This window comes from Filicampus tigris, chromosome 18, assembly GCF_054856515.1.
Source record: "Filicampus tigris isolate MCC_2025a chromosome 18, RoL_Ftig_1.0, whole genome shotgun sequence".
Classification (NCBI taxonomy): Eukaryota; Metazoa; Chordata; class Actinopteri; order Syngnathiformes; family Syngnathidae; genus Filicampus; species Filicampus tigris.
In genome coordinates this window covers 6,667,667-6,692,857 of record NC_141234.1, presented here as the reverse complement: position 1 = coordinate 6,692,857, position 25,191 = coordinate 6,667,667, and the positions used below count along the sequence as shown (strand labels likewise).

General features: G+C 41.4%; 2 protein-coding genes across 6 annotated transcripts in view; one reads left to right on the top strand and one right to left on the bottom strand.

Moving 5' to 3' along the window:
• Nucleotides 1-387: 387 nt before the first annotated feature.
• On the bottom strand, nucleotides 388-22,548 carry col9a1c (collagen, type IX, alpha 1c). Its single transcript, XM_086015186.1, has 37 exons — nucleotides 22,536-22,548; nucleotides 12,948-13,019; nucleotides 12,011-12,140; nucleotides 9,304-9,700; nucleotides 8,530-8,610; nucleotides 7,293-7,310; nucleotides 6,919-7,008; nucleotides 6,803-6,838; nucleotides 5,932-6,003; nucleotides 5,807-5,851; nucleotides 5,680-5,715; nucleotides 5,374-5,397; nucleotides 5,233-5,286; nucleotides 4,908-4,979; nucleotides 4,581-4,619; nucleotides 4,380-4,436; nucleotides 4,215-4,268; nucleotides 4,081-4,134; nucleotides 3,941-3,994; nucleotides 3,798-3,851; nucleotides 3,670-3,723; nucleotides 3,530-3,583; nucleotides 3,368-3,421; nucleotides 3,226-3,279; nucleotides 2,640-2,684; nucleotides 2,495-2,548; nucleotides 2,360-2,413; nucleotides 2,224-2,277; nucleotides 2,055-2,126; nucleotides 1,935-1,970; nucleotides 1,809-1,853; nucleotides 1,686-1,718; nucleotides 1,385-1,531; nucleotides 1,251-1,305; nucleotides 990-1,184; nucleotides 801-887; nucleotides 388-593 (listed from the first exon to the last, which is right to left on the bottom strand). The coding sequence occupies exons 1-37, from the start codon at nucleotides 22,546-22,548 to the stop codon at nucleotides 388-390; spliced, it is 2,751 nt and encodes a 916-aa protein (XP_085871312.1).
• The window catches only part of fam135b (family with sequence similarity 135 member B), a 28,585-nt gene continuing 22,209 nt past the window's right edge, over nucleotides 18,816-25,191 (top strand). For 2 of the 5 annotated variants that reach the window (XM_086014381.1, XM_086014380.1), the window contains exon 1: nucleotides 24,347-24,589. In XM_086014381.1, the coding sequence (XP_085870507.1) occupies nucleotides 24,568-24,589 (22 nt within the window). In that variant the 5' untranslated portion in view covers nucleotides 24,347-24,567. The other 3 variants (XM_086014383.1, XM_086014382.1, XM_086014384.1) reach the window with 3 other exon arrangements.

The following is a 25,191-nucleotide window of genomic DNA, read 5'->3' as shown; positions in this document are numbered from 1 at the left end:
TCAGTGGGTCAAAACCCTGTCTGGAGCTGAAAAAAAAAACACGTTACTGTATGCTGTCAGGTTATTGAAAGAAAATGAAATAATACATGTAGTCAGACAAGTGTTTTCTATTTTACAGTTCGTTCATATTTGTTTTGCTGAAGTCAGAAGCTCGTTCGTGGGAGCATCTCTTTAGTGCACACCTTCAGATACGCTCCCATTAAAGTTGCACACAAGTCCAAATGTCTATACAATTTCTACAGTTGTGCCTTGTCTTGTTTCCCTTTGTGTCGCTAGCATCCGCAGTTCCACTGTCGACTCCTGAAGATCAAAACTGGACTTGTGGACCAGCCTAGAAATGGCGTCACTTGAAGGTTGAAGATCTGGTGTGCCAAATGAGCTGATGTCTCACTTTTTTTTGTAAGCAGCAGACTTCTTCCCGCTGTACATAAAGAGAGGTGTTGGATTTCGGTTTATACAGGTTGATGGGTCACAAAGACCTGGTGGACCAGGAGGACCCTTTGGACCGGCTGCGCCCGGGACACCGGGGCTTCCTTGTTCACCACGTTCTCCATTTCTGCCATCTTTGCCGATGCCAGGAGCACCTGGGACACCTAAGGTAGTGTTGAAACAAATTGTTATCTTTATTTGCTCTAACTTTGTAACCGTGCAAGTAAGGGATAAAAGTAGCTAAACCAGACACTAGCATTAGCATGGTAACTCAATCAAGGGCACAAAACTAGAGTGGTAATTGTTGATTTTGTGTCTATGTATATTTGAGTAGCTTGCTTTGCATCTTAACATGTTAACTGTTGTTTTACCTTGTGCACCTGGTAGTCCAGCGCTTCCTTTGATTCCAACACCATCTTCACCCTTATCTCCTTTATCTCCCTTAGCTCCAGGATCACCTACAGAAAGGCGCCAGTTGATAGCGAGCCCAGATCCTACTCAAGTCTTCATTCTGACCAGCATATTTGGGTTATGTCAGTGTTTATTTATATCATACTGACCTTTCTTGCCTGGTGCACCTGGGATCCCAAAGTAGCCTGGGTGGCCTTTGACACCCATCGGCCCTTGAGCTCCCGGTGGTCCTGGCGCTCCGTTAGCTCCAGCAGGGCCAGGCGGTCCCGCTAGTCCTGGGAGACCAGGGGCACCCAGGGTGGCAGGCCTCTTCAGGAAATCTTTCATGAATTCTGCTAATTGTTCTGTATAGGCAAGAGATGGAACGAGTAAATCTGTCCCACTAGTTCAAGTTGAAGTGCACAAACTACCTTCAACAACAGCCGAACATATATCCCGAAGCTTGTCATCACTAACTCTTGGGCCCTGTGAGTTCATAAATGTATATTTGTACATTTTGTATGCGAGAGCAACTTCTGGCAGGGTCAGCAGGTACAATACTTACAGGCAGACCTCTGGGACCCGGTGCCCCAGGTAATCCTGGCTCTCCCTCGAGTCCTCGGGCTCCCATTGGACCAGCCAAGCCCTCGTGGCCAGGCTGACCTGGTCTGCCTTCTGCTCCAGTTGCTCCTCTGACACCCTTTGCTCCATGCTGAATAGGACAGTGTAAATCAATGCCAGTCCATTCTGACACTACCAACAACTAGATTTCCAACCTAAATGCAGGTATGTTGATCACATTTTTATTTTTATTTTGGTATTTTGCTCCCGTTGGTTTGTTATAAGTATTGAAATAATATTTATACCTCTCCTTGAATTCCAGGAATACCAGGTGGGCCCTGATAGAAATGAAAAAAGAGAAAATGTAGGTCTAGTGTTTCATTCAAGCTAATATTAAGTCAAATGTAGTATTACAATACAGAACATACCTGATCTCCCTTGACTCCAGGATCTCCAGGAACACCTGTATCTCCCTAATCACGAAAGAACATTGGAAGGATATGTTATAGTCATTAAATTAGAATAAGGATCTGTTCCGAGAGCAGTAGACATACCAAACTTCCTTTTGGTCCCTCCAGTCCAATCGGCCCCTATAAACCAGAAAATTAATAAATATGTGGTCCTTTGACTTATGTTAGCTTAGTGACATTTTAGGAAGAAGAATGTTGTCTAACCTGATCCCCCTTGTGTCCAGTGTGACCTTTCATTCCTTTTTCCCCCATGTCACCTTTTTCTCCCTTTTCACCCTGTGAGGATCAATTTAACACCATTTTGAACCAATCTGTTAAGTCTTAATTGGAATGTCACCCTGGCACAGCCCCAATGATAGTAAAAAGGTGTTACCTCAATGCCAGGAGGACCTGTTGGCCCCACTGGCCCTTGTTTCCCTGATTCGCCCTGAAAACGTATCACATATTCAATTAATACTACAAAAAATATATAATATTGACACATAAATGGTAATTAAATATCCACACACAGTTGACCCTTTATCTCCTGGTTTTCCATCTTCTCCAGGCTTTCCGGCCTCACCCTGTACATAAATAGATAAATAAATTTAAAAAAATACATGTAAAGCAAGCATTAAATGGCTATTTAAATTCATGAAGCTCACAGTTTTGCCTGGAAGTCCAATTGGCCCGATGGCTCCCTGAGCACCGGTGTCACCCTAAAGATAATGTGTACAGCTCTAAATGCTTTTTTTCTGACACATAATTTAATGATTCAACATTAGACATAAGATTAAAATAAAAATATACCTTTTCACCAGTAGGTCCAATGACTCCCTGCTTGCCAGGAAGTCCCTGAAAAGAAAAAAAACAAGAAAATACCCTTAAAATCTGTTAGGCCAAAATAATATGTTTCCATTCTTAGATTCTGTGCCACCATGGAGAAACTTCTTGAAGAAACTACTGAGAAAGACTTGTCATAGACCTGTATTCATACATGACAATGCAAATCTTCACTTTCCATAACACTTCCCCTAATGAAGTATCCTTTCACCCCAGGTGTTTTTTGTTTGGAACAAATCTGACATTGTATTTAGCATAATGTTTTCTAATGTGTATGTACCTGAAGCTCGAACTGTGCATGTTGCTTGAACCGCAAATGCAACGCATCAGAGATGTGTGATGTGAACTACCGGAGTAGGTGCTGAGCTCTGTGAAGCTAAGTGAAGCGTACGAATCAGTACTTGTAGTACCTGTTTACGTCTATGTGTTAGTGTGTTGTGCTGTCAAAGAGTGGGTTGATATGTAGCAATCAACATAGGTGAGATCGAAAAAAGCAGAATCAGCATTTTAATCAGGAATGGTTATCAAAGCAACACATTATAAGGGCACTTACAGGAATACCCACAACCCCCCTCACACCAACAGTTCCGGCTGGGCCAGGCTCTCCCTGTTGGGTACATTGGCAGTTTAGATACACGCAAAAAAAACTTAATACATTTTAAAATGTATTTATTTATCTTTAGCTGAGAAATCACCTTGGCACCATCAACTCCAGGAATTCCATCAAGCCCATCTTTGCCTGGTGCTCCCTGTCATACCCCAATGCACCGCAGTGAAACAAAAAAAAACACTTGTGGGTGCTTTGTTAAAAATGCAGAAAATGCATACATATTTAAAAAACAATCAATCCAACTTACAACATCTCCCTTTTCTCCTTGACTACCCTGCTCTCCTTGAGGTCCGATTCCTCCCTGATCAACCCAGGCCAATCATTAATTACAAATGGGAAATGGCCTTTTAAATGATATTATCCAGCATGTTCAAATGGAGTTCTCACTTCATCACCCTTGGGTCCCTCCAAACCTTGACGTCCACGCAATCCCTCCACACCCTGAGGGCAGACACGCACTTGTTAACACTTTCCAGAGATCCCTATTGGAGTAAATGCAAAACAAGTTTGCTTACAGGAGCTCCAGGTGGGCCGGTAGGTCCAGGCATGCCGTTGAAACCCGGAGGACCCTGTAAGAGAAGCAGCATTTATTAAGACGCAAATCTTTATCCTGAATCCAATGGATAATTGAATGTGATCAGACCTAAATTGAACTTACTCTGTCTCCTTTTTCTCCACTTGTACCAGGTAATCCAATTGGTCCTCTTTGACCCTGAGACACAGGTATCACATTATATAGAAAAAAATTTAACATTTTTTACCAATATTGTGACAATGGATACAGGTTGACAGTCTTACGTCATCTCCCATGCGACCCGGTGTTCCTTGACGACCTTCAGGACCAGTGTCTCCCTATGGAAAGAACGAAGACATAATTTCACAGTTAACGGTTTACGGTCAATGTTCTTTATGGTATCAGTCAAACTGCATACCTTTTCTCCAGGTATACCATCTTTGCCATTTTCACCAGGCATACCCTTGTGTCCCTGAAGGCAACAATTCAATTATTAGTGATCAATGATTATCGTATTTAGCTATTTGGATTTAAAATGGGTTATTGATAGCATTTTACATGAACCCTGATTAGCATTTCTCACCTTCATGCCTGGCAGCCCAGCCAGGCCCTGTGGTCCAGCAGGGCAGGCTGCAGGGCACTACAAATATATTCCAGACATACAGGGAAAAAAAGAACTAAAACTCAGCGGCTTGTCATGTCAATCACGAGACATTCTCTGACAATTTGGTAGCCATGCATCCAAGAAACATGATGACAGAGTGAAAGACAGAAAGACACTCACAGATTCCCCACTTCCCTCACCACTGGCACCAGGCGGCCCCTATAACATAGCAGAATCATATCTAAAACATCCAAAGAGGCTAAATGTTTACACAGATCAAACACCGTAACAGAGGTTCCCAGTGGGAGGTATCACCAAGTGAAGAACTTAGATCTCAAGAAGAAAAACATTTGTGTGTGAATAAAATTGACATAGACCAAAAATTGACATAGACCAATGGATGCATGGCAGAAGCACAATGACCAATCAGCTATGAGTATGTTTGAATCCAAATTTAACACCCAGGAAACCAACAACAACAAATAACTTCAATCAGGCTTTTCTTACCGCTGGACCAGGAGGTCCCGGAAGCCCTGGAGCTCCTGGTTTTCCATTATCCCCTTTGGGACCTGGTGCACCCTGCAAGACATGTCATCAAAACCTTTCATACTTAAACTACATGACCGATAGAGTGATTAAAAATACTAGAGTTAGGAACAGACTTCCTACTGCTATTGATCTAAAACTGTGTCCAAACATTTGACTGGTAGTTTGACAGTAGAGAATCTCAAGTATCGCATGTTGTTGCTTCACAGAATAAGCATGATGCTTAGACTCCTGAGAATAACATTTATTCTTATGTCAAATGGATGGTTCATTCCCTGACTCTGACCTCAGGCCCGATATTTCCTTCATCTCCTGGGATTCCCGGTTTTCCTGGTGGTCCCTGTCGGAAAAAGACACACAGTCACTTACAGCAGGACCTTCACTCCGCAAGACCATATTAGGAAGCTGGTTAGCTGTTAACACATACGGCAGGTCCTTCACTTGCTGGACCCTGTAATGACAAAACAGTATAGAAGATATTTGATTACTTAATGATTGATGACTTAGACCAGGGGTCACCAACTCTGGTCCTGGAAGGCCCCTCTCCTGCATGCTTTAGATGTCTCCCTCCTCCTAGACACCTGATTCAAATGATAAGACACCTGATTCAAATGATCAGGATCTGGAGGAGGGAGACATCTAAAACATGCAGAAGAGGGGCCCTCCAGGACCAGAGTTGGTGACCCTTGACTTAGACCTTCCATTGGTTGTTAAAAGAATGGTGTTCACTCACAGCAGGACCTGCAGGCCCGGGGAAACCAGGAAGACCCTAATGAGTTGGGATAGGCAGGAAAGTTCCAAGGTTAATCCTCCATCTTATTGCTGGGATATTATAAAGATTTGTTATAATGGTTCCTTACTCTCTCGCCCACTAGCCCTCTGGGACCCATTGGGCCAGGAGAACCCTGTAGTGAACAAACAGAGATGAGTATGGCAATTTGGTAGTTATCAAAAAGACCAGATAGTAAAAGAGGGTGTTTCTTACAGTAGGTCCTGGAAGACCAGGTAAGCCTCGCTGCCCAGGAAGGCCAATTTCCCCCTGCTCGCCTTTGCTGCCCTGCCAAGCACACACAACGCAAATGGGTGCGCTTTATCTTCCTCGCCACATAGTTGGTCAACTGTGCAAAGGTAGCGACAGAGAGCATTAATCCTTGTTTCTGGGCTTGTTTAAAGCTGGATGGGACTAGAGTTGTCGACCGATGAGCTAACCTTTTGCTTCAGCTAATTCAACTTCATGTTTGTGGTCTTTAGGATGTTGATGCAAATGCAAGCCTGATGTGGCGATGGTGATGGACTCGGTGGATTGATTATGCGTTGATCAGGCAACTCTTAACTCTTGAGTCATGTCTTAGTGGATGAATGAAGGGAATTATAGCCTGGGAATTGCGATCTGGTGCCATGTTTTGCTCTTTCAAAGGGTTATTTAGACAGTGATGCAAGACACATCTATCATAATGATGACAAATGATCCTTTTTATTTCCCAAACAAAGAATAGGACAGTCCAATCAGTGCATCACTTATCTTGAACCAGTGCTGCAGTTTCCAAAAAGATTCAGGCATGCATTCTCATTTGTCTCGTACAAAAAGAAATACATGTATTAGATCATGTTCAGAGGCCCTCGATTATCAGCCTGCCATCACTTCACTTCTATGCTTGGATGGGCTGCAGAATTGATGGTTAGACTGCTCTGCTTAGCCTTCAAAGGCTGACTGTTTGGAGGCCATCAACGGACCAAGGTTTACGTTTGTGGGTGCGCGTCACTTTACCTTGATTTAAAGTCGCGACAAAAGAGTAAAGCCATGGAGGAAGAATGGTCCTATTTTCAGAGGGGCAGTTTATTTGTTTTATACTTACAGCCACACCCGGGCTGCCAGGAGACCCCGGAAGACCCTGGTGACAAGTTCAAACATTCAATAAAAAATTGCTAAAGACTTTACATGTAGGACAGAATTTTTTTATTGCATTCTTACATCTCGTCCATCTCTGCCATCTTCCCCTGCAGGCCCACGAGGACCCTCAGGGCCGATGGCTCCAGGAGGACCTGGGACTGATCTGTCCGGCTGTGACAGGAAATGGTCAGTCAGTTATAAAAAATGGATTATGGTTATGTTACGTAATGACTAAATACATTTCTAATGTGCTCTAATATAAATTATAAATCATGACTTCTGAAATATGTATCGCTAATAGGCTATTGTGTGTAAATGTACAATAACTGTTGTCCTCAACCATCAAGCCACCATCCTGAATTAGATTTGTAACAAAGCAATGAGGCGGTCAAGCATCCTAAGCATTGAAACAAAGTTTAAGCAAAACAAAGTAACTAGAGTAGATAGATAAATACCTCAGCATTGGCAAACATCTGAAGGAGCCAGAGAAATCAGAAAAAATAGCAGAGTTAGTGAAAGTAGACACCCCCCTCGTCACCATAAGAGCCAGAGAAGCGCCTCTGCTAAGAATCATTGCAGTGAGTTATCATGCTTTTATTTCAATACAAAGCCCACCGTACAAACATTCCCCTGGTAAACCGTTTCATCAGGCAAATGCATATGAATGAACACTTTATATAGATGCAAACATTAATGCAGTTACAGTGTCACGTTCATCACACCCCTCAAAATACTTTTCTGAGGCGCACATTTTGTTTAATGGCGACCAAATTGTTGGTGTAACAAGCATGCTAATGAAATAAATTGCTATCCCATACGCTAACATGCATGCTTGGACGAAATGTTATCGTCTATATTTCATTCACAGCATATTTGAGTGGCAGACATGCTGTTTAAAACATTAAATGTTTCCATAATTGTAAAGGATTCAAGCGCATATTGAGTAATAATTAAGGTTTGTAACATAATCACATGTGCACTGTTTAGTCTATTTTTTGTTTTACAAAATTGAACAACTTTCTCTATTTTTTTTAATTCTGTTTAAATGCTGAAAATGGTACAATTTAAGTGCTTGCATTTGTCTGTTTACTGCAGCGACAAATTTTAAACTCACCTCTAAGGCAACTAAGATATTCAAATGACAGATTTGGATAAGATCCAGGAGGATATGCGCATAATGTTTTTCAATGTGATCGCTCGCTGTCCTTTATTTATTTATTTATTTTATTTTTTTACAAGGTCATTGTTTAAATGCAACTGTACAACAAACAAACCGTTCACCTTACTTAAACCAAAGATAAAACAAGAATTTGACCATTTTTAATGAGTGGCATATGGCAGTAGTGTGGTTGCTGTTTTCCAAGAAATGCTGTGGCACACACCATTTTGGGCTGAAGTCAATTTAAACAGTAACCACTGCTTTGTGGAATTAACCAACGGCATGCAGGCTGACTTTAATGTCATTTTTCCCACCTAAGCAGTTAAGATTTCATAACATTACAAGTTTCTTGTAAGCCAACTTTGTATTCAGGCTCCGTTTACCCCACCTTGTTCCATCAGCGTCTTGGTTACACTTGTACAGTTCCATCTCAGCATCTCTGCCTTGTTTCCTCCCAGCATGCAATAGGGCCGCCCGCTTTGCCGAAAACCACAAACCGCAGCAGATGCTTAACACATCTGAATCCCACGTACCTCGGTGGCAGGCAGCTCGTTGCAGCTTTCTCGCTGGGCTCTCTTTGGGTCGCAGTGGATCAGCATCCACTGGAGCTCAAACTGAAACAAAACATTAGAATCTCTGTCACCAAAATGTACAGGTGCAATCAGCGAATGAGTAGATCATTGCAATAATATCCGCACTCTTTTTTTCTGTTGCCTGAGAGAACACTTTGTGGCGATCTGCCTTTTCCTTGACAATCACGCCATGTTTTTTCCAGTTCAATACAAAATAATACTGCGCAGTGTTTTGTTTATGGCACCTCAAAACCAGATACAGGGATGCAGTTTTTCTGTTGTAGTGCATCGGTAGGTGTGCGGTGCTCAGCCACTTGGTGTGTGTTGTCAACTGGAATATATTTCTCAGTGGTCCATTTCAGTCGCATTCGGCTGTGTTGCTCGGTGTGTGGCAAGCCCAGTTTCTTAGGCAGCAATTTCATTTGATGAAATGACATATTTGGATATGAATCAATGAGCAGAACAAGGAGTTATCTACAATATTTTCCTTTCCATTCCTTAGTGAATAATATATGAATCTGTGCTTTGCTGATTGACAGAAGTCTTTTACTACCTCAAAGAGAGATATAGAAGTTCCACTTTATTCAGACAATTAGAAAAAAACTGTAAGCCTGACGTAGATTTGGTGCAGTGCCCTCTATAGGTTATTGGGATTAATTTACTCTGCAATTCTTTCTTGGATTGGACGGACATAGGGTTCAGAAAATGTCATTTCAAAAAGGTAATCTTGCTTACCACCACGGACGCCTCAGGATCAGCATCAAGCCTGCCTATAAGAGTGTCTCCCTCAGTGTTAATGGGCCCTTTGCCCTTGATGGGCTTGTGGTCCACGGGTTGGCAGTCCACGTAGAGCGTAACCTGGTCGCGCTCAACGCCGATCATCACCTTGTGCCACTTGGTGTTGAAGAGCACAGACAGGCCAGGGAAGGTGACGGTCTGCAGGTTGCCGTCTGGGCTCGTCAGGAAGTATTCCAGGGCCTGCTGGTCTCCGTTAAGCCTCATCCCGGCCTGTTTGCGGCCGTCCTCGTCGACTATTTGCCAGACATTCCACACCTTGCTCACTGTGTTCTTGATCATGCGGAATGTCACCATGAAGGAATACTCATCGGGGAAACCACGAGGAAAGTTCAGCCTAGGTCCGTGATTGGAAAATGGGATGTGAATTAGCAGAATTGATGTAGTATTGAATGGACAAGTAAGTCAAAATGCAAGAGAATGTTTCACTCGTCTATGCTTGAGTTCAAAAAGTGACGCACCTTACCACAGTCAGACGGTTAAGTTAAATGTGGCAATATCTTTTCTGGTATTATGACAAACCAGAAAATATTTGTGTCCTGTTCACACAGAGCAGTGACCCGGGTGAAAAATGTATGTTCTTAATAGGCAGTGTGAAATGGGCTGGAGGTTGCACCAATGCAAACCGCAATATTAAACATGACTATAGTCCCTGTAAAGTGAAAATAATTATTTTCGAAACGTTTTTTAAAATTTCAGTTTTAATTGAATTCAAAAAGCGCAATGGCTGCAATTTGAAAAAAAAAAATCGTTATTTGGTCGGTCGGTCGGCTAATTTGGTTATTTTATTTAATAAGTATGAATGTATATATGTATTTTTCTAACATCATCTAGATAGACTGTCTTTCATTTTAATTCACGGTGACTTGTTTACCTTTATTTTAGCATAAGACTAATCTAATACTAAAACCTGCATGTATAATAAACCTGATATTTTAATCGAGATTAATTTATTGCTTGTGTTTGTTAAAAAAATGCATGGGACGAGGAGAAAAATCTAACCATAGAGAAAAACAACATCGCAATTAGATTATTTTTCAAAATCATTCATCCCTATTCAAAGTAATGTCAAAATGAATGTATAATCTCAAATATCACACCTGGCATCAAAATACCTAAATTAGATTCACCAGCTGATAGAGACACCGCATGTTACTATATCATTATTCAGGCACTGTGGAATATGCTGCCTCGGTGGGTGTAATTCAATCTTTCACTTAGGCCAGCCTCTGCTCAGCGTGTTTTTTAATGAGCCAGATTCACGGTAGGTGGTGAATTCATAGATGGGCGCTGCAGCCCACTTTTTTTTTTTTTTTTTTTATCGTCTTGTAAACAACAAAGGTGAAGCAATAAAATAAGTTTCCTGTTACCCAATAAAACAAATGGAGCTCTTTCTAGCGTTAGCCTGAGGTTAGATTGTTTCAAGCATGTGCCGCTTTTGCCCTGCAGATGGAAGGAAAGGAGATGTGCAGTTGAAAACACCTTGGCGAGGACTGACTTTAAAGTGGCAGCCGCTGGACTGGAGAGGCAGTAAACATGTATTAGCATTCAGTGTGGCAGTGCAGCCGGGGTGTTACGTAACAGCTTGTGATCAAGCTGGCCTGCGAGAGGATCAGCGTCGATGCAGCCGAAGCTGAAAGGTGACAGCTTTGATTATGTAAAGTGCCATTACCTGGACAAACTCTTTAATTCACTTCTATGAAATCGCGCCTTACGGTAAAAACTCGAAACCTTCAGGTCTAATATGAAGGGATAATCACCCAATTGGAAGGCATTCATTACACACTATTTAAAGCGTGAAGACAAGACTGACAAAGTGACTCAACAGTTTGCTGTTTTGATGTATCCATTATTATCAAGAAACTAGTTCCTGATGAGCCAATAAGATCCAAGCGTCTAAGTATTGAGTAGCAGCAAGATACAAACTTATAATTATAGGAAATTAAGGGTTATGAATAAAAGCTTTTTTTTCTTTGGCTAGCCAGCAGTTCAGATTCACTTGCTTGACTAAATCGTTTTCTTTTTTTTTTTAATCCTGATACTCTGGCGGGTCTCAGTTGGAGCCCACAGCTGATTTGAAGCCACAGAGCCCCCCACAAAAAAAACAAGCTAATCCGGACTCATTGCCAAGTCCAGCCTTTAATTACGAACTCGTGAATTTTTTTACAGGAAGCTAGTGATGTTGTCAGCACTCGTTATTTATCTTGCTTTTGTTTCATAGCCTTGAAAGAGCTCACGCAGCACAAGATAAATCCTTGTGGCATTTAGTAAGATTGGATCGAAAGCTGCATTATTAGTAGGTTAAACTCAAATGTTTTTTGTTAGGTTTTTTTTTTCTTTTTTTTGTGCTAGTTTTCGTGTGAAATCAACAAATTCCCATTCAAATCCCAATCAAATTCCCGGAAGAAGCGTTCCTTGTTTTCTCCAACTTCTCCACTGAAATGTATCATAAAACATTCCTTTGTGGGCCGCTAGATGCCAAATATGTTCAGACACGTTTTCACTATCAATTATGTGTCCCTCACCGTGCAGTAACATCTGTGGCCGACCTGTAATAATGCAACACCTGCAACGGGAGCCCACCCGGCGACAATGGTGCTTGTCTTGAGCTGCTCTTTGAAACCATACACTGAAAAATTGTACTCACATGGTTGGAATTTGGAAGTTGGCCTCCCGGTCGAGGCGGTAGGCCACCTGGAGGGGAGTTGAACCGTCCACCTTCCTCACGCCTTTCAGGGGGATGACATCCAACTGGAATTGGGTGATCAAATCAAAACCTGAGCAGAAACATAGATTATTTGTTGAGATTTTTGTGAAGCAATATGCAATAGTTCATCAGGATATATGAATGTTTCTTTATTGAGTTAGCAATCACGACGCAAAGGGGGAAAGAATCACTCATCTCAGTTGTCACTGGTAGTCTCATGGTTCACATGGCCGAGTATGTACAGTACTCTATTCACAAGCATTGTGATTGACTGGCAACCAATTAAGGGGGTAGACAGATTTCAAATACAACATTGAGGACGGACTTATTACAGTGTGGTTGAGTTTGAATAATTGTAATGACTTACTAAATCTCAAGCGGAACCTTTTATTTGACTCATTTATAATCATACTAATTGTGTCCGCAGGAGTTTGATAAGCCTCCTTTTGATATTATTGAGGTTACTGCCTTTCTTCCATCGTGGAGAGTCTCTCTGGGTTTATATATATTGTTACTGTCCTGTGAAAAACACCTATATCCAATTTTCTTTTTTTAAATTTTCATGTCAATGCGATTCCTGTAACACGGAAATACCATTCACGTAAAAATAAGAAAAATAAGAAAAATGAACATAAGTGTTTTTCACAGGAGAGTGACTATATATGTGTGTGTCTGTATATATTATATATATATATATATATATATATATATATATATATATATATATATATATATATATATATATATATATATATATATATACCACACACGCACATATATGTGCAAATGCCGAACTGCGTGTATACGAGTGTTCAGTGCACTATTTAAACAGATTATATACAAAGTGAAGACAGTATTTGAGGAAAGGGTTTTTCACCTGGAAGATCGTCTTGTCCGCTCCTCATGGGTGGGCAGACGGTGTCACCATCCAGTCGGTTAAAGTCCAATTCTGACAGGACAGAAGATACAGCATCGATGAGTTTGAGTTGGGTAAACACATACACGTTTACAACAGAGTATTATGGTCCATCCTTAGCGTGTGAGAACACTTTTTATCGTATTCAGTACTTGCACACTTTGTTTCCCAAGCCTTTTGTGAACAGAAGGCTACGTTTCCAGGTGAGGTACTTTTTCTTCTTTTTATACTTACAGTACTTTGGTGAACATTATTGTGCTATATTTATATAATGTGTGCTTTACATACCGTCATACACCATTTGATTTGGTGTCTCTAATGAGATTCAGTATAAGAGCTTTGTCAAATATGTCTGCCTTTGAATGAATGAATGAATGAATGAATGAGGGCGGCACAGTGGTTAACTGGTTAGCACGTCCGCCTCACAGTTCAGAGGTCGTGGGTTTGATCCCGGCCCCGGCCTCACTGTGTGGAGTTTGCATTTCTCCCCGTGCCTGCGTGGGTTTTCTCCGGGTCCTCCGGTTTCCTCCCACATACCAAAAACATGCATGGTAGGTTAATTGGACTCTCTAAATTGCCCCTAGGTGTGATTGTGAATGTGGTTGTTTGTCTGTGTGTGCCCTCGATTGGCTGGCAACCGATTCAGGGTGTCCAACGCCTACTGCCCGAAGACTGCTGGGATAGGCTCCAGCACTCCCCGCGACCCTTGTGAGGATAAGCGGTATGGATAATGGATGGATGGATGAATGAATGAATGAATTTATTTGAACATGTAGATGTAGACAACACAAGGCATCTTCAAGAAGAAGAAAAAAAACAGCATCGAGGCTGTTCAACAGCAAAACAAAACCAAAATCACGTTTTACAGTCAACAGTGAATTAACATGTTCAAAAGTTAGTGGGAAGAAGCATAATTCATTTAATCCCACCACTTATTTCAACAATACAGTTTGCTTACTTAAATTTTCCGTCAACAACAACAAAACACAGAAAACTTACTTCATTAGCGTCTTGCACAGTTAATTTTTCTCATAATTCAAAAAAACAATGTCTGTTTATTTCTTCTGATTCAAATTTAAACATTCTTTTAATTCTGAATTTAATTTATTCCATAATTTCACACCAGTAATGGAAACACAAAAACTTTTCATAGTTGTTCCGAATTTTGGAAAATAAATTTATGATCGTTGCTCCTAAAGCTATAGAGACTGTGTTGTTTATGAAAATGTTTTTGAATATTTTTTGGCAAGGAATTATGTTATACTCTGAACATTATTTGGGCTGTTTGGTAATCTACCAGATCATTGAATTTAATTACTTTTGATTTCAAGAACAGTATATATTAGTATGTTCAAGATAACCCAATTTATGAATGATTGTAATTGCTTTTTTCTGAAGATTGATTATTGAATTGTAGGTATTTCCCCATATTTCTGCACAGTATCTAAGATAAAGTAAGACCAAGCAACAATACAAAATATGCAGTGATTTGTAATCCAAAAAATACTTTACTTTATACAGTACATGATAGAAATGCTGCGTGACACTTTCATCCCAATATGTTCAACATGATGTGCCTTTACAAGCCTTCCGGATGTAAGTGGATGAAACCACAATTTAAGCAAAGTCACTCTAGCCAGGGGGTGAATTGGGAAAGTTACAGTTCCGCGCACCCTTCAGTTCTTTGGCAAATTAGAGACTATGAATGCAATGTATTCCAAACATCATAATGCTTAGTTTATTATTATTTTTTCTATTTCCCATGTTCCCTTTGGTGGCAGCCATTTGGAGACACCCCAGTCAACAACCTGAGTCAGCTAGCGACACATCTGGAAGCCCTTCACCGAGCCCACATAAATGCTGAGACATAAGACCGAGTGGTGGGACGGAATTTATAATGCCATTTTTTTTTTTTTATTGCTACTAAACACTCATCTGACCGCACACTCAAGTTGTTAAAGTTACTGTCTGCCGTGGCTTAACACGGGCAAAGCCAGTCATTAGTCTAATGAGCGCGCCATGGACCACAATGAAGATGTCACATGGCGTCCCGCGTGCACTTTTTGAAATGCAAAAAAAAAAAAGTGGCACTCCTACTTTATCTGCAGCTTACTGCAGTCATTTTACATTTACGGCTTCCCTAAACAAGTGCAGACAATAGGATTGTTGGGGCTGTCAGAGGGGGACGTTTAATCTGATTTAATCCTCTGCACGACGCAGAACATTAAGGCATGGATGCTATTTTGGGCCATTTGCTTGGTGGTTTACGATAAAGAGGCTGACCTGGCAATGGTACAGAATTCAACATTAATCGGATACATTGACGGCCACTTTATTAGGTACACCTGCACAGTCTTGGCAAACAAGTTTTTGCTGGGCAGGCCACGGCGTTTACGGTTTCTCTCTGAGGGCCGCATGACTGTGAAAATCACCAAAATGTATAATCGCCTCATCTTATTATGTACACACTGTAGTCTATAATTTTCATTGTTATTATACATAACGATAGCCTGACAGCATACCAAATCTATAACAACATTTTTTTTTCTTGTTTTCCGAAAAAGTTCTAATATGACTATGTTATTAGGCACCAAAGACAGCAATAATTTTTAACACTTTATTTGCTTTAGTGGGCCACAAAAAATGATGTCATGGACCAGATCTCACCTTGAGTTGTGGCCTTGTGATCTAATTGAAATGCATGCAATAAGTGTAAAAGCAAATCCTGTCTTTGTAAATCAAATAATGTGTGTGGCATTGTGCGGTGACTCACGTCCAAGCGCAGGAGCAAGCAGGAGGGCCACGATGGCCACGCAGACAGGCGAGTTTGTCCATGTCGTCACAGCACGTGGCTGCTTTCTGCACAGAAAAAAATGTTTTATTTGCAACTGAATAAGGAGCGTAATCGGACACCGTGTTTGCATACCAGCGCAGATACACTCCAGACAATTTATGTCGATACTGTCGATGGGCACGCTAGCTTCACCTCTACAAGAGGAATACATGTTTTGGTCACGTGATTTAGCTGCACAAAAGATACTGAATATTGGAAACAATCTCTTCATTAGTGCAAACTGCAAGCACAATTGAGCTACAGTCTTTTAAAGAGGACTGTCGATACCAGTCACCGATACTTGGGGCAGGGTGGGATCGTCAGATTGACACATTGTCATTTGCATCTGATAGAAAGGTTCACAATTCCTTCTCGTTACGTTGAGTGAAATTTTGTATATCAAATTCTAAATATATACATGAATAATACAAACATACCCTGCACATTTATCCTCTATTCTGGCCTCATCTTTCCACTCCCAAATCTATTCAGAGAAAGACATACAGCTCTACTCTTTATAAAAGGTTGCCGCTTATCCACCCGAGAGACTGATGCTACGGAGGTGCCGTCAAGGGCCTAACCTATCTCGGTGTTAACTCTCTTGCAGGTACGTGTGAACGGATGTGTGAGTGAAATGCCAAGAGAGGTGACTGATGGCCTTGTCAGCAGCAAGGTCTTTGCAGGGCCGGATGTCAGCCTCCGAAGAGATCTTCCAACCCCCTCAGGGTCTCTACGGCATCTTCTTTTAACCTCAGTCCACCTCTAAGGTACCGGCACATCCGTCACTTTTCCATATAAGCACTTTTTGAAATAGTTCTTGCATAAAAAAATGTTGAAGGCGATTTCTTCAAACCATTTGAGTTATAATGAGCCTTCGTCCCACATTATCACATCGCATTTGACACCTAATTGTCCTTTGTGTGATATTTGATGCTTGAAAAAAGGAATGTGACAACTTAAAAAAAAAAAAAGGGACATATTCATATTGACACGAGACAAATTAATTCTGCAATGTCGATGAGAACTTTAATATACACTGCATAAATCTGCCGTTAACCCTTTAGAATAATTCAGAATGTCTCATGACACCGATTTTCCCTGCAAGAAAATATAATGATGTGATTCAGATGTGCAGTTCTGATTAAATCATCAATCAAACTTGAGCAAGCCTTGTGATCTCAGAAATGCAAAAAAACTGTCCATACATTTTGAGACGGGGGGCGGGGGGGGGGGTTGATGTGAATACTGTATTCACGTTGCAATAGCAGTGATGGAGACCTTCAATGTCATCTCGTTTGCTGATTAGCATTTGAATGGAAGGCGCAGTATTGATAAAGTGTGGATACCCTTCTTCACATTATTTCAGTGCAATTCATGCAGAATATAAATAAGAGTTAGAATCAAGTCTGGCTCCACAACCACTAATTAGGATCCAGAGAAGGTTATAGTATAGAAGTGCATGTTTCTGTGCACTCTGACATCAAACTGTATTGCTTTGATGCTAAGCTATGTGTAAGAGAACTTTCCAAATAAGGTAAAACAACAGAATATCTTACTTAAAAGTCCCTCCATGTAACCTACATGTGATTAAACTAATGGCCTGGGCAGTCCCAGAGGCTATATAACATTATGACAAGGACCAAAAATGAATGAATGAATTTTGCAGAACTACAAGAGGGAAAATAAAAACAACAAAATGGATTTAGAATTTTAGGAATTCAAGAATTTTAGTTTCACGTCACATCATTGCCAGTTAATTGACGAAAACGTAAAGAAAGACTCGTAATAACCCTCCAGAGTGCCTCATTGTCAAAGGCCACGACAAAGCTGAGTGATGAGGAGCCCCGACATTGACCTGACGTGAGTTATTTACCTCGTCAAAGCAGAGGAGCAGAAGGCCATATTTCACTGCGACGGAGGCTTGGCGATGCAGTACGGATGCTGGAGCTGAAATAGAATTAGAATCCGCCACCACTCAGTCCTACCTGCGCATGTTGACGAGTGAGTGCGAGCGGCCATGCAGGGGATGTTCAAGCATTTTTGGAGGCCAAATAAAAGTTTGCTTAATGGCCTCCTATTGGCCAGGAGTTCTTGGGGAGGTGGTGTCAACATTTTATTGCCAACACTTAAAAAGATGCTAAAGCCCCGGGGCTCATGTGTGTATACTAGTTCTCTCTTTTTTTTTTTTTTTCTGCCCCTCTTGGGTGCCCCCTAATGATATGTGCGGCCTGTGTGTAATTCTCTTAATAATTATCCTCGTAATAGTGAAGAAGCAGAGCGCCGGTGATGATACGTGCATTTTATAAACACGTGTTGGCATCACTCTGCCAGAGGAATGCATGTCGCCCTGTTGTGTTGACGTGAACTCGCCTTGTTATTAACCACGCATGCAGCATGTGTGCGAATACATAGCGTTCATGCTGCAAACTAAACACGCTCTGATAAGCTCAATTACAGGATAGCGCCGACTGGTTGTCATTCTTGGTTGACCGTCCGCAAAAAGCTTCCATTGTCGACAGACCCTAAATAGAGACGAGAGAACGTCTAGCACGCGTAACGCCGGCGGACATACCAAATGTCATTTATCAAAAGCATGTATTTCTTGGTTCGCAACACCTGCTTCACAGGAAAAGACTGTTTTGATCTTTCGAAAAATGATAGTAGATTTTACCAGGCAGGATTCCAAAACGTACCACTTGGTCTTGCAGTTTTAGATCGATGCGAACTAAAACACTCCCAAATTAAAATTGCCTTTATCAAAGACAAAGGATTTTTGGTACAGCTCATCAGATTTAAAAATGCATGAACCACTTCAACAGAGGATAATATAAAGACCAAGGCCTTTTTGTTTGAAAGCGAACATGGTACAGCAGCTGACCCCTATGAGACTATGTGTCCAGTTAACATAATTGAGAGCTGGAGCAAACACAGACAGAGACTGCAGTAAGAAAAACAACAACAAGATTTTTTTTCTTCAGGTCCCATGACTAGCACACTGATGACGTGTGGATGTAACCAGCTCCGCCCTTGAGCTGGACTCTAGCTGGATCTTCCTTGTAAATGTCTAAGTCACAATAGTTGGAGCACACGTAAACTCCGAAGGTGGGATGGTCACGTCTACGAGTCGTACTGCATCCAGGTCAGTAAGCTCTGATGGAATTTCACAATGTATTTGTTGGATGGGCAGCTTGTGAGGAAAAAAAAAAAATCATCCCTCTCATGCTCCATCTTGTACTTTTAATTCGATTCATATGAAATCACAGAATCCGAAGATAAACAAAAAGTCAGAGACAGAGGCGTGGCCGGCAAGGTGTCAATCATTTACAGCTTTGCTGAAACCATTGCAGAATATCCACATATGCTTAGAAGGAATTTGACAGATTCCGAGGCGAAACAAGGGTGATCAATAACTATGATACAAGTGTAGAAAAGTTAACTATAACCAATGCTAAGATTCTGAGATGCACATTAGAGGTGTTGCTTTGATTGTTAAATTCTATGATTTTTCCCCAGAAGAAATCACATTTTTAGAATGTAGGAGAAAGCCGGGGTTAATGGATGGATTCAAATCCACAACCTTAGAACTGTGAGGCAGTTGTGCTAACTCAACCACCTTGCCATGGCGAAAAATATTGCATAAAAGTAGATTCTAACAAAATGACATTGAAAGTAATCACTGACGTTATCCTGTTTTATTAGTCTTGGATGGCCTGGAAGTCGGCATCCTTGCGGCCTGAACCCTTAGAAAATTCTGCCAGGCTTTTTCATCCTAATAGTACGGCAGACATTTGGGAAAAGAAAAACAAAATCGATAGCTCTCCATCCTTAATCAAGAGTGCTCCGCGCAGATGGCAGAATGCCATACGAGAAAAGCGACGCTACTTTGGCTTTTTAAGAGCAAGGTTAAGATGGGAGGAGAGCGCTAACAACGCTTGGTGCGTCACGGACCTTAAAGAAGCAGCACAATCATTTTATCTATGACATAAAGGGTCATGTGAATCTGGAGCCTATATTCCGAAAGGAAAACCACACCCTAGATTGGTCGCCAGTCAATCACAGGGCACATTTTGAGACAGACGACCTTTCACCTTTACACTCAATGTGAAAATTCAGCTCACGCTGCCTGCCTACGCGGAAGTCAGGCGAATGAACCGTCAGCCACCCGCGCTGCTTAATATAATTGACCAATACATCTTTTGTATGTTTACAATGATGCTTTCCCTTCAAATTTAATCTTTTGATACCAGTGTGTGCGTTGACACGTTCTTTCTGGAGGCTCACATCTGTGCTGCTGACAAAAACATATGCAGACTAGGGGAAGATATGTATGAATAATGCTGGGCTTAATTTCATAAGAAAATCCTGTCCCTACAAAGATATGAATGTTTAATTTGATTGACACTGCCATTGAGGTATTCACTTGACATTTTTGTTCTACTATAGAGCTGTTTTTAGCCTCTAAAAACAGTCGGGTTAAAAATAACACAATATTGGGTCAAAAATGGACTGTACTTGGGTCAATTTGACCCACCTTCTTGCAATTTGATCCATCTTCAGCCAAAAGAATTGTGCCGTTTTGTACAAAACTACCAATTGTTTTGGTTGTTTTCTGCAAAAACAACCCAAAAAGTTGGGTCAAATTTACCCCAGTACTGGATTGGTCCATTTTTGAACTAAAATGGTGGTATTTTTAGTCAAGAACAACAGTTAAAAAAAAATGGTATTACTTTATTCCGAAATGCGGCAAAGACAATTTTCACAACAGTGAAAATTAAAATATTTAGTTGAATTTCCCAATTTGAAATTTTGTGTTTGTTGAAATTCGGCATTCACCCAGCTTTTTTTTCTTTTTTATAATAGTGTGCAGTTGCTTAGTAGTTGTGGAGAGCAACTTATTTTGGACCCAACAAATTGGGTGGCGGTCTGAAAAGCAATCTTCAACCCAATATGTTTGGTATGAATAACCCAGCATTGGCTGTGACCCTTTTGGACCCAACACTAGGTAAGATAGCTCACCCAATTTGGGTAACTTCTGATCAAGCAGTGTACATTTACTCTTTTGATTGCTTTAATTTCTCATCATGATTGCTGCCAATGATGTTAACATTGTCTTTCTGCAACTCATACACGGTGTTGCTCTTTCACAGGTTGCATCACTGCACGGCGAGCATGATGCATCCCTTTTTCTTCCTTCCTCATTTGAGGGCTCACTACAGCTTTTAGTGGGCTGGCTCTGATGTCAGTCGGCTGGTTGGCTGGCTGGACGCGCGATGTGAGAGTGCAGCAGCAGGACACGCGCACACACGCCGCCGTGTCTGCACGCTTTACTATTAATACCACAGCCGTACGCTCGCTTCTGCAAGTGGACTGGATGGTGGAGGGCGAGGACAAAGTCGGATTAAGCAGCAGACGCCCGAATTTGGCAGCCTCCTCCTCCTCCTCCTTCTCCTCCTCCTCCTCCTCCTCCTCCTCCTCATGTGGATGGGAGAGACACGGATTGATGAAGAGCGATAGAGCACGCGCAAGAGAGGGAAAGTGGGGGGACTGCAGTACACGCAGGGTCTGGATGAATAACCATGGCAACAGCAGCAGCAGCAGCAGCACCAGCAGTAGCAGTGCAAGCGGAGATATAAACATTGCACAGGAGCGCATCCATCTGCATTAACTCACCGGATCATCTCACTTCCTGGATCACTGCTAAGGTAACCGTGACGGACTTTGCTCCGTCTGCATCGCTGGCGGTTATGTGCATGCGTGTGAGTCGAATTCGTGCGGGTTTGGACAGTACGGAGCAGACAAGCCTGCCAGGCAGGCTGCGTTGCGCGAAAGACGAAAGGTCTGATGATAGAGAGTGATTCCAGATGATTAATGCTGTGCATTGCTAGGAGCTATTTCCAGCGAAAGCTAACAGAGCTCGTCCATTTAATGTGTGCAACTTTCCACATCTTTTACTCACATGCATCACTGTTGAGTTTACCACAAGTCAAGTCATGAAACAGGAAGACCTCCACCAAAGCCCGATGATGCGCAGTTAGTTCCGATCCACCAGTGCCACTGCAGATGTACACTGCAACTATTAAGTACTGTAAAAGTGAAAGAACAAAAAAAAACAAAAATAGAGACCACCAAAATATAGCATGTCCTTTCTCATCTGTTGGCCTGCTATTTTCAGTTTTGTTAAAACTTGTCAAGTCCCACTGGAAACAAACACCACATTCTTGGCACAATGGCACCAAAAATCCCATACAACCTTCCATGAATAAGAATTGTTTTCAAAGCACACAATTCAAACAGATTCTTCCTTCACAAGAACCCAAAGTTTGGTTCAAATAAAGTACTTTTGATATGCTAAACTCGAACATGGAAAACAAAATCTGCACCACATTTTTGCTTGTGCGCTGACGAACAAACAGCTCAAAGCTTGAAAGGCCACGACAAAGCTTTGATGGATGGAGTACATCCTCGCATAGTCGCAGTTTGACATTGGCAAATTCACCTAATTGTTGACTTTTTGGAAACATATCCTGTTATTTGCTGAAAAACTCACCTATTGACTGCTTTTTTATTTTTTATTTTGTTTTGGCTCAGGCCAAAGCCATGTCTAATATTAATAAAACAACACTTTTGTGGCATTTTGAGGCCAAAGAACTATGTTGAAGTGAGGGGAGAAGCTTTATTTACTCAGCCTTGTCTAATAGAAAAAGATGCTTACCCACCAGCTTGCGGCATCTAGGCAATCACAAACCTTTTTTGTGCAATTTTCACTATTCGCAGCGGGAATCGCTGTCCAGCACATGACTGAATTGTATTAGCATTTTCGACATCATGACTCACCAAATATTTTTTTAAATGGTAAAGCTGCTATCTTCTTAATGGAAGAAATTGTATTTAATTGAGACATAATGACCCTTTTTCTTTGCAATCACAAATGAATGTAATTAGTAAAGTATGACTAGAGTTCTAATGGCGAATAAAACAACTGCACATGACTGCAAGATGCCACGGTCCCAAACATCTTCACTTCCATGCATGTGCCATCTTTTGTGGCTGGAGGTCCGAGAATATAGAGCAGGATAAGAAACCACAGCGAGGTTACGTGTTGCATCCGTGCAGTGTTTCCTGCTGCCTCTCATGTGACTTCTGCTGCTGGGATTGCAACAGCAGGGCAGGAGAGCACAAGATCACGTCGCTGCATTGCAACTGGCGGAGAACAAATAGTCATACTGTCATGCCCGTCTTAGCACATGACAGACGGAATGGCACGCCGACAAGTTTGCAAAGAGGCGGGTGACTACCAGCTGTGAGTGTAAGATGAAAATGTTCATGTTGCGACATTCCTTTGCCCACTAAAGGATGGATTTGCTTGGTGGTGGTGATGACACACGTGCATGTCCAGGCGCTGCAATGTATGTCATAACGACTAAGCGCTTAATACGCCACCATCAGTGTAGTGTGGGGGTTTTCAGAAAAGATTATGACATCACATGATTTCTGGCTCAGTGTTTTCCTGCCAAGGACACATTGTCTCCTCTTTTTAGTTTCTGGGAAGTGCATGGCTTTGTTCAGGTGGGGACAGCAGCTGTTGTTAGAGCAACCAAAATGCAATCAAGTGCCACCATCATGCACAGGCGATTGTTCAAAATAGGCTTGCTTTTGAATTAAAAACAACAAAGAAAACTTAAAGGTGAAGTCAACCCAAACATATTTTTTCAAGAATATGTTCTATGCAAGCCTGCTAGTTGAAACAAGGCATTTTGATGAATATTGTGTTTGTGTAATAAGAATTAATCCACACGTTTTTAGCCATCTCTAGGGGTGGCCATTTTGTCACTTCTGTTGACTGAAAATAACATCACACTTTAAGAGATTTAAATTAAGGGCATGACCTCAGTGTAATTATGCCAAGATGACCTATAGAAAGCTATTCAGTGTGTAATCAATCCATCCATCCATCCATCCATCCATCCATCCATCCAGCCAGCCAGCCAGCCAGCCAGCCAGCCAGCCAGCCAGCCAATATTTTCAAAATGTAAAAATATAGTAAAAATACCAGTTAAAATATATCTCTTAATACTAAACTATGTCTCTCTCTCTCTCTTTCTCTCTCTCTCTCTTTCTCTCTCTCTCTCTCTCTCTCTCTCTCTCTCTCTGTCTCTCTCTCTCTTTCTCTCTCTCTCTATAGAGAGACTGTACACTGTTACCTAATCCGCTTCACACTCAAAAAATATCTGTCATGCCGGCACAAGAAAGTCTTTAAAGTGCTGTTTTTTCTTTGCTCAAGAAGGTACACTACCAGCCCACAAATAATCCTAAGGAGATATTTTCTCATGTAGTTGTCTCACATCTTTGTTGTCATAGAAGGCATTACAGGTGAATGTACGGCAGCGTGGCATAATTAACTTATTGATGAATTTTCAAGCTGATCTTAATAATAAAGTCGGTGACGTCTGCCTGTGTATGTGTTATGTAATAAGCACATTACAAAGATAGATTGTTTTGGGGGAAGACCGTGTTCAGTCTTTACTGGCGGTACACGATGTTCAATGCACTGCTCTCTGCCCACTTGAAACACATTTCTAGAGAGAAGAGGCCGCAACATGAATTCAAATGTTTGAGAAGTGAAGGAATTATCAGCCTTTTATAAGAAAACACCAGCAAAAGATTATCTTTGTCTTTGAACACAATGCGTGTGTTCTTTGGAGCTGAAAGTGTCTATCACATTGTCATACCAAGTGCAGTGTCAGCAGAATGAGAGGAAACAGTTGTCAAGGTAGAATCGATTATGTTTCGATGGATTCAACGGAGAGTTATTGGATGCACTTTTTCATGATTTGTGTTTTTGTTTCGATTTGCATTTGGTTTGTATGGTCTTTTTGTTTCCACCTCATCCCACGTGTCTTCCAATCAGCTGCTTCAGCCGCTTCGCTTGCCCAGGTGTTCTTCGTTGTCTTGTTTGTGTGTTTTTAACTTGCTGCTTCCTTTCTGTCGTGTTGGATCATTTCCTTTGAGTTGGAGTCTGTCCTAGTAAGTTTGTTACTTTGCCTCTTGTAATCAGTTTTTCTGCCTTTCATTTTATTTCTTGGTGATTCCTAAGCGCCTTGTCTTATTGTGTTTTTGTAATTAAATACTTTGCTGCCCTGCACTTGGTTGACCCTCAACCACACATGCCTTTGACACGCTCAGCTACAAACCTCTTTTAAATGGCAGAGTTTATTCACTTGTGCACAATTTAGCGCTGTCCTGTAGAACATATATCCATGTCTGTTTTTGTCCAAATGGAATCCAGACATTGTTGATTAAACAGAAAACAAACATGCTGCGTTTCTGCCAGTTAGTCCTCAGGCTGTCTGTGATAGAGTAAGTATGCAGATT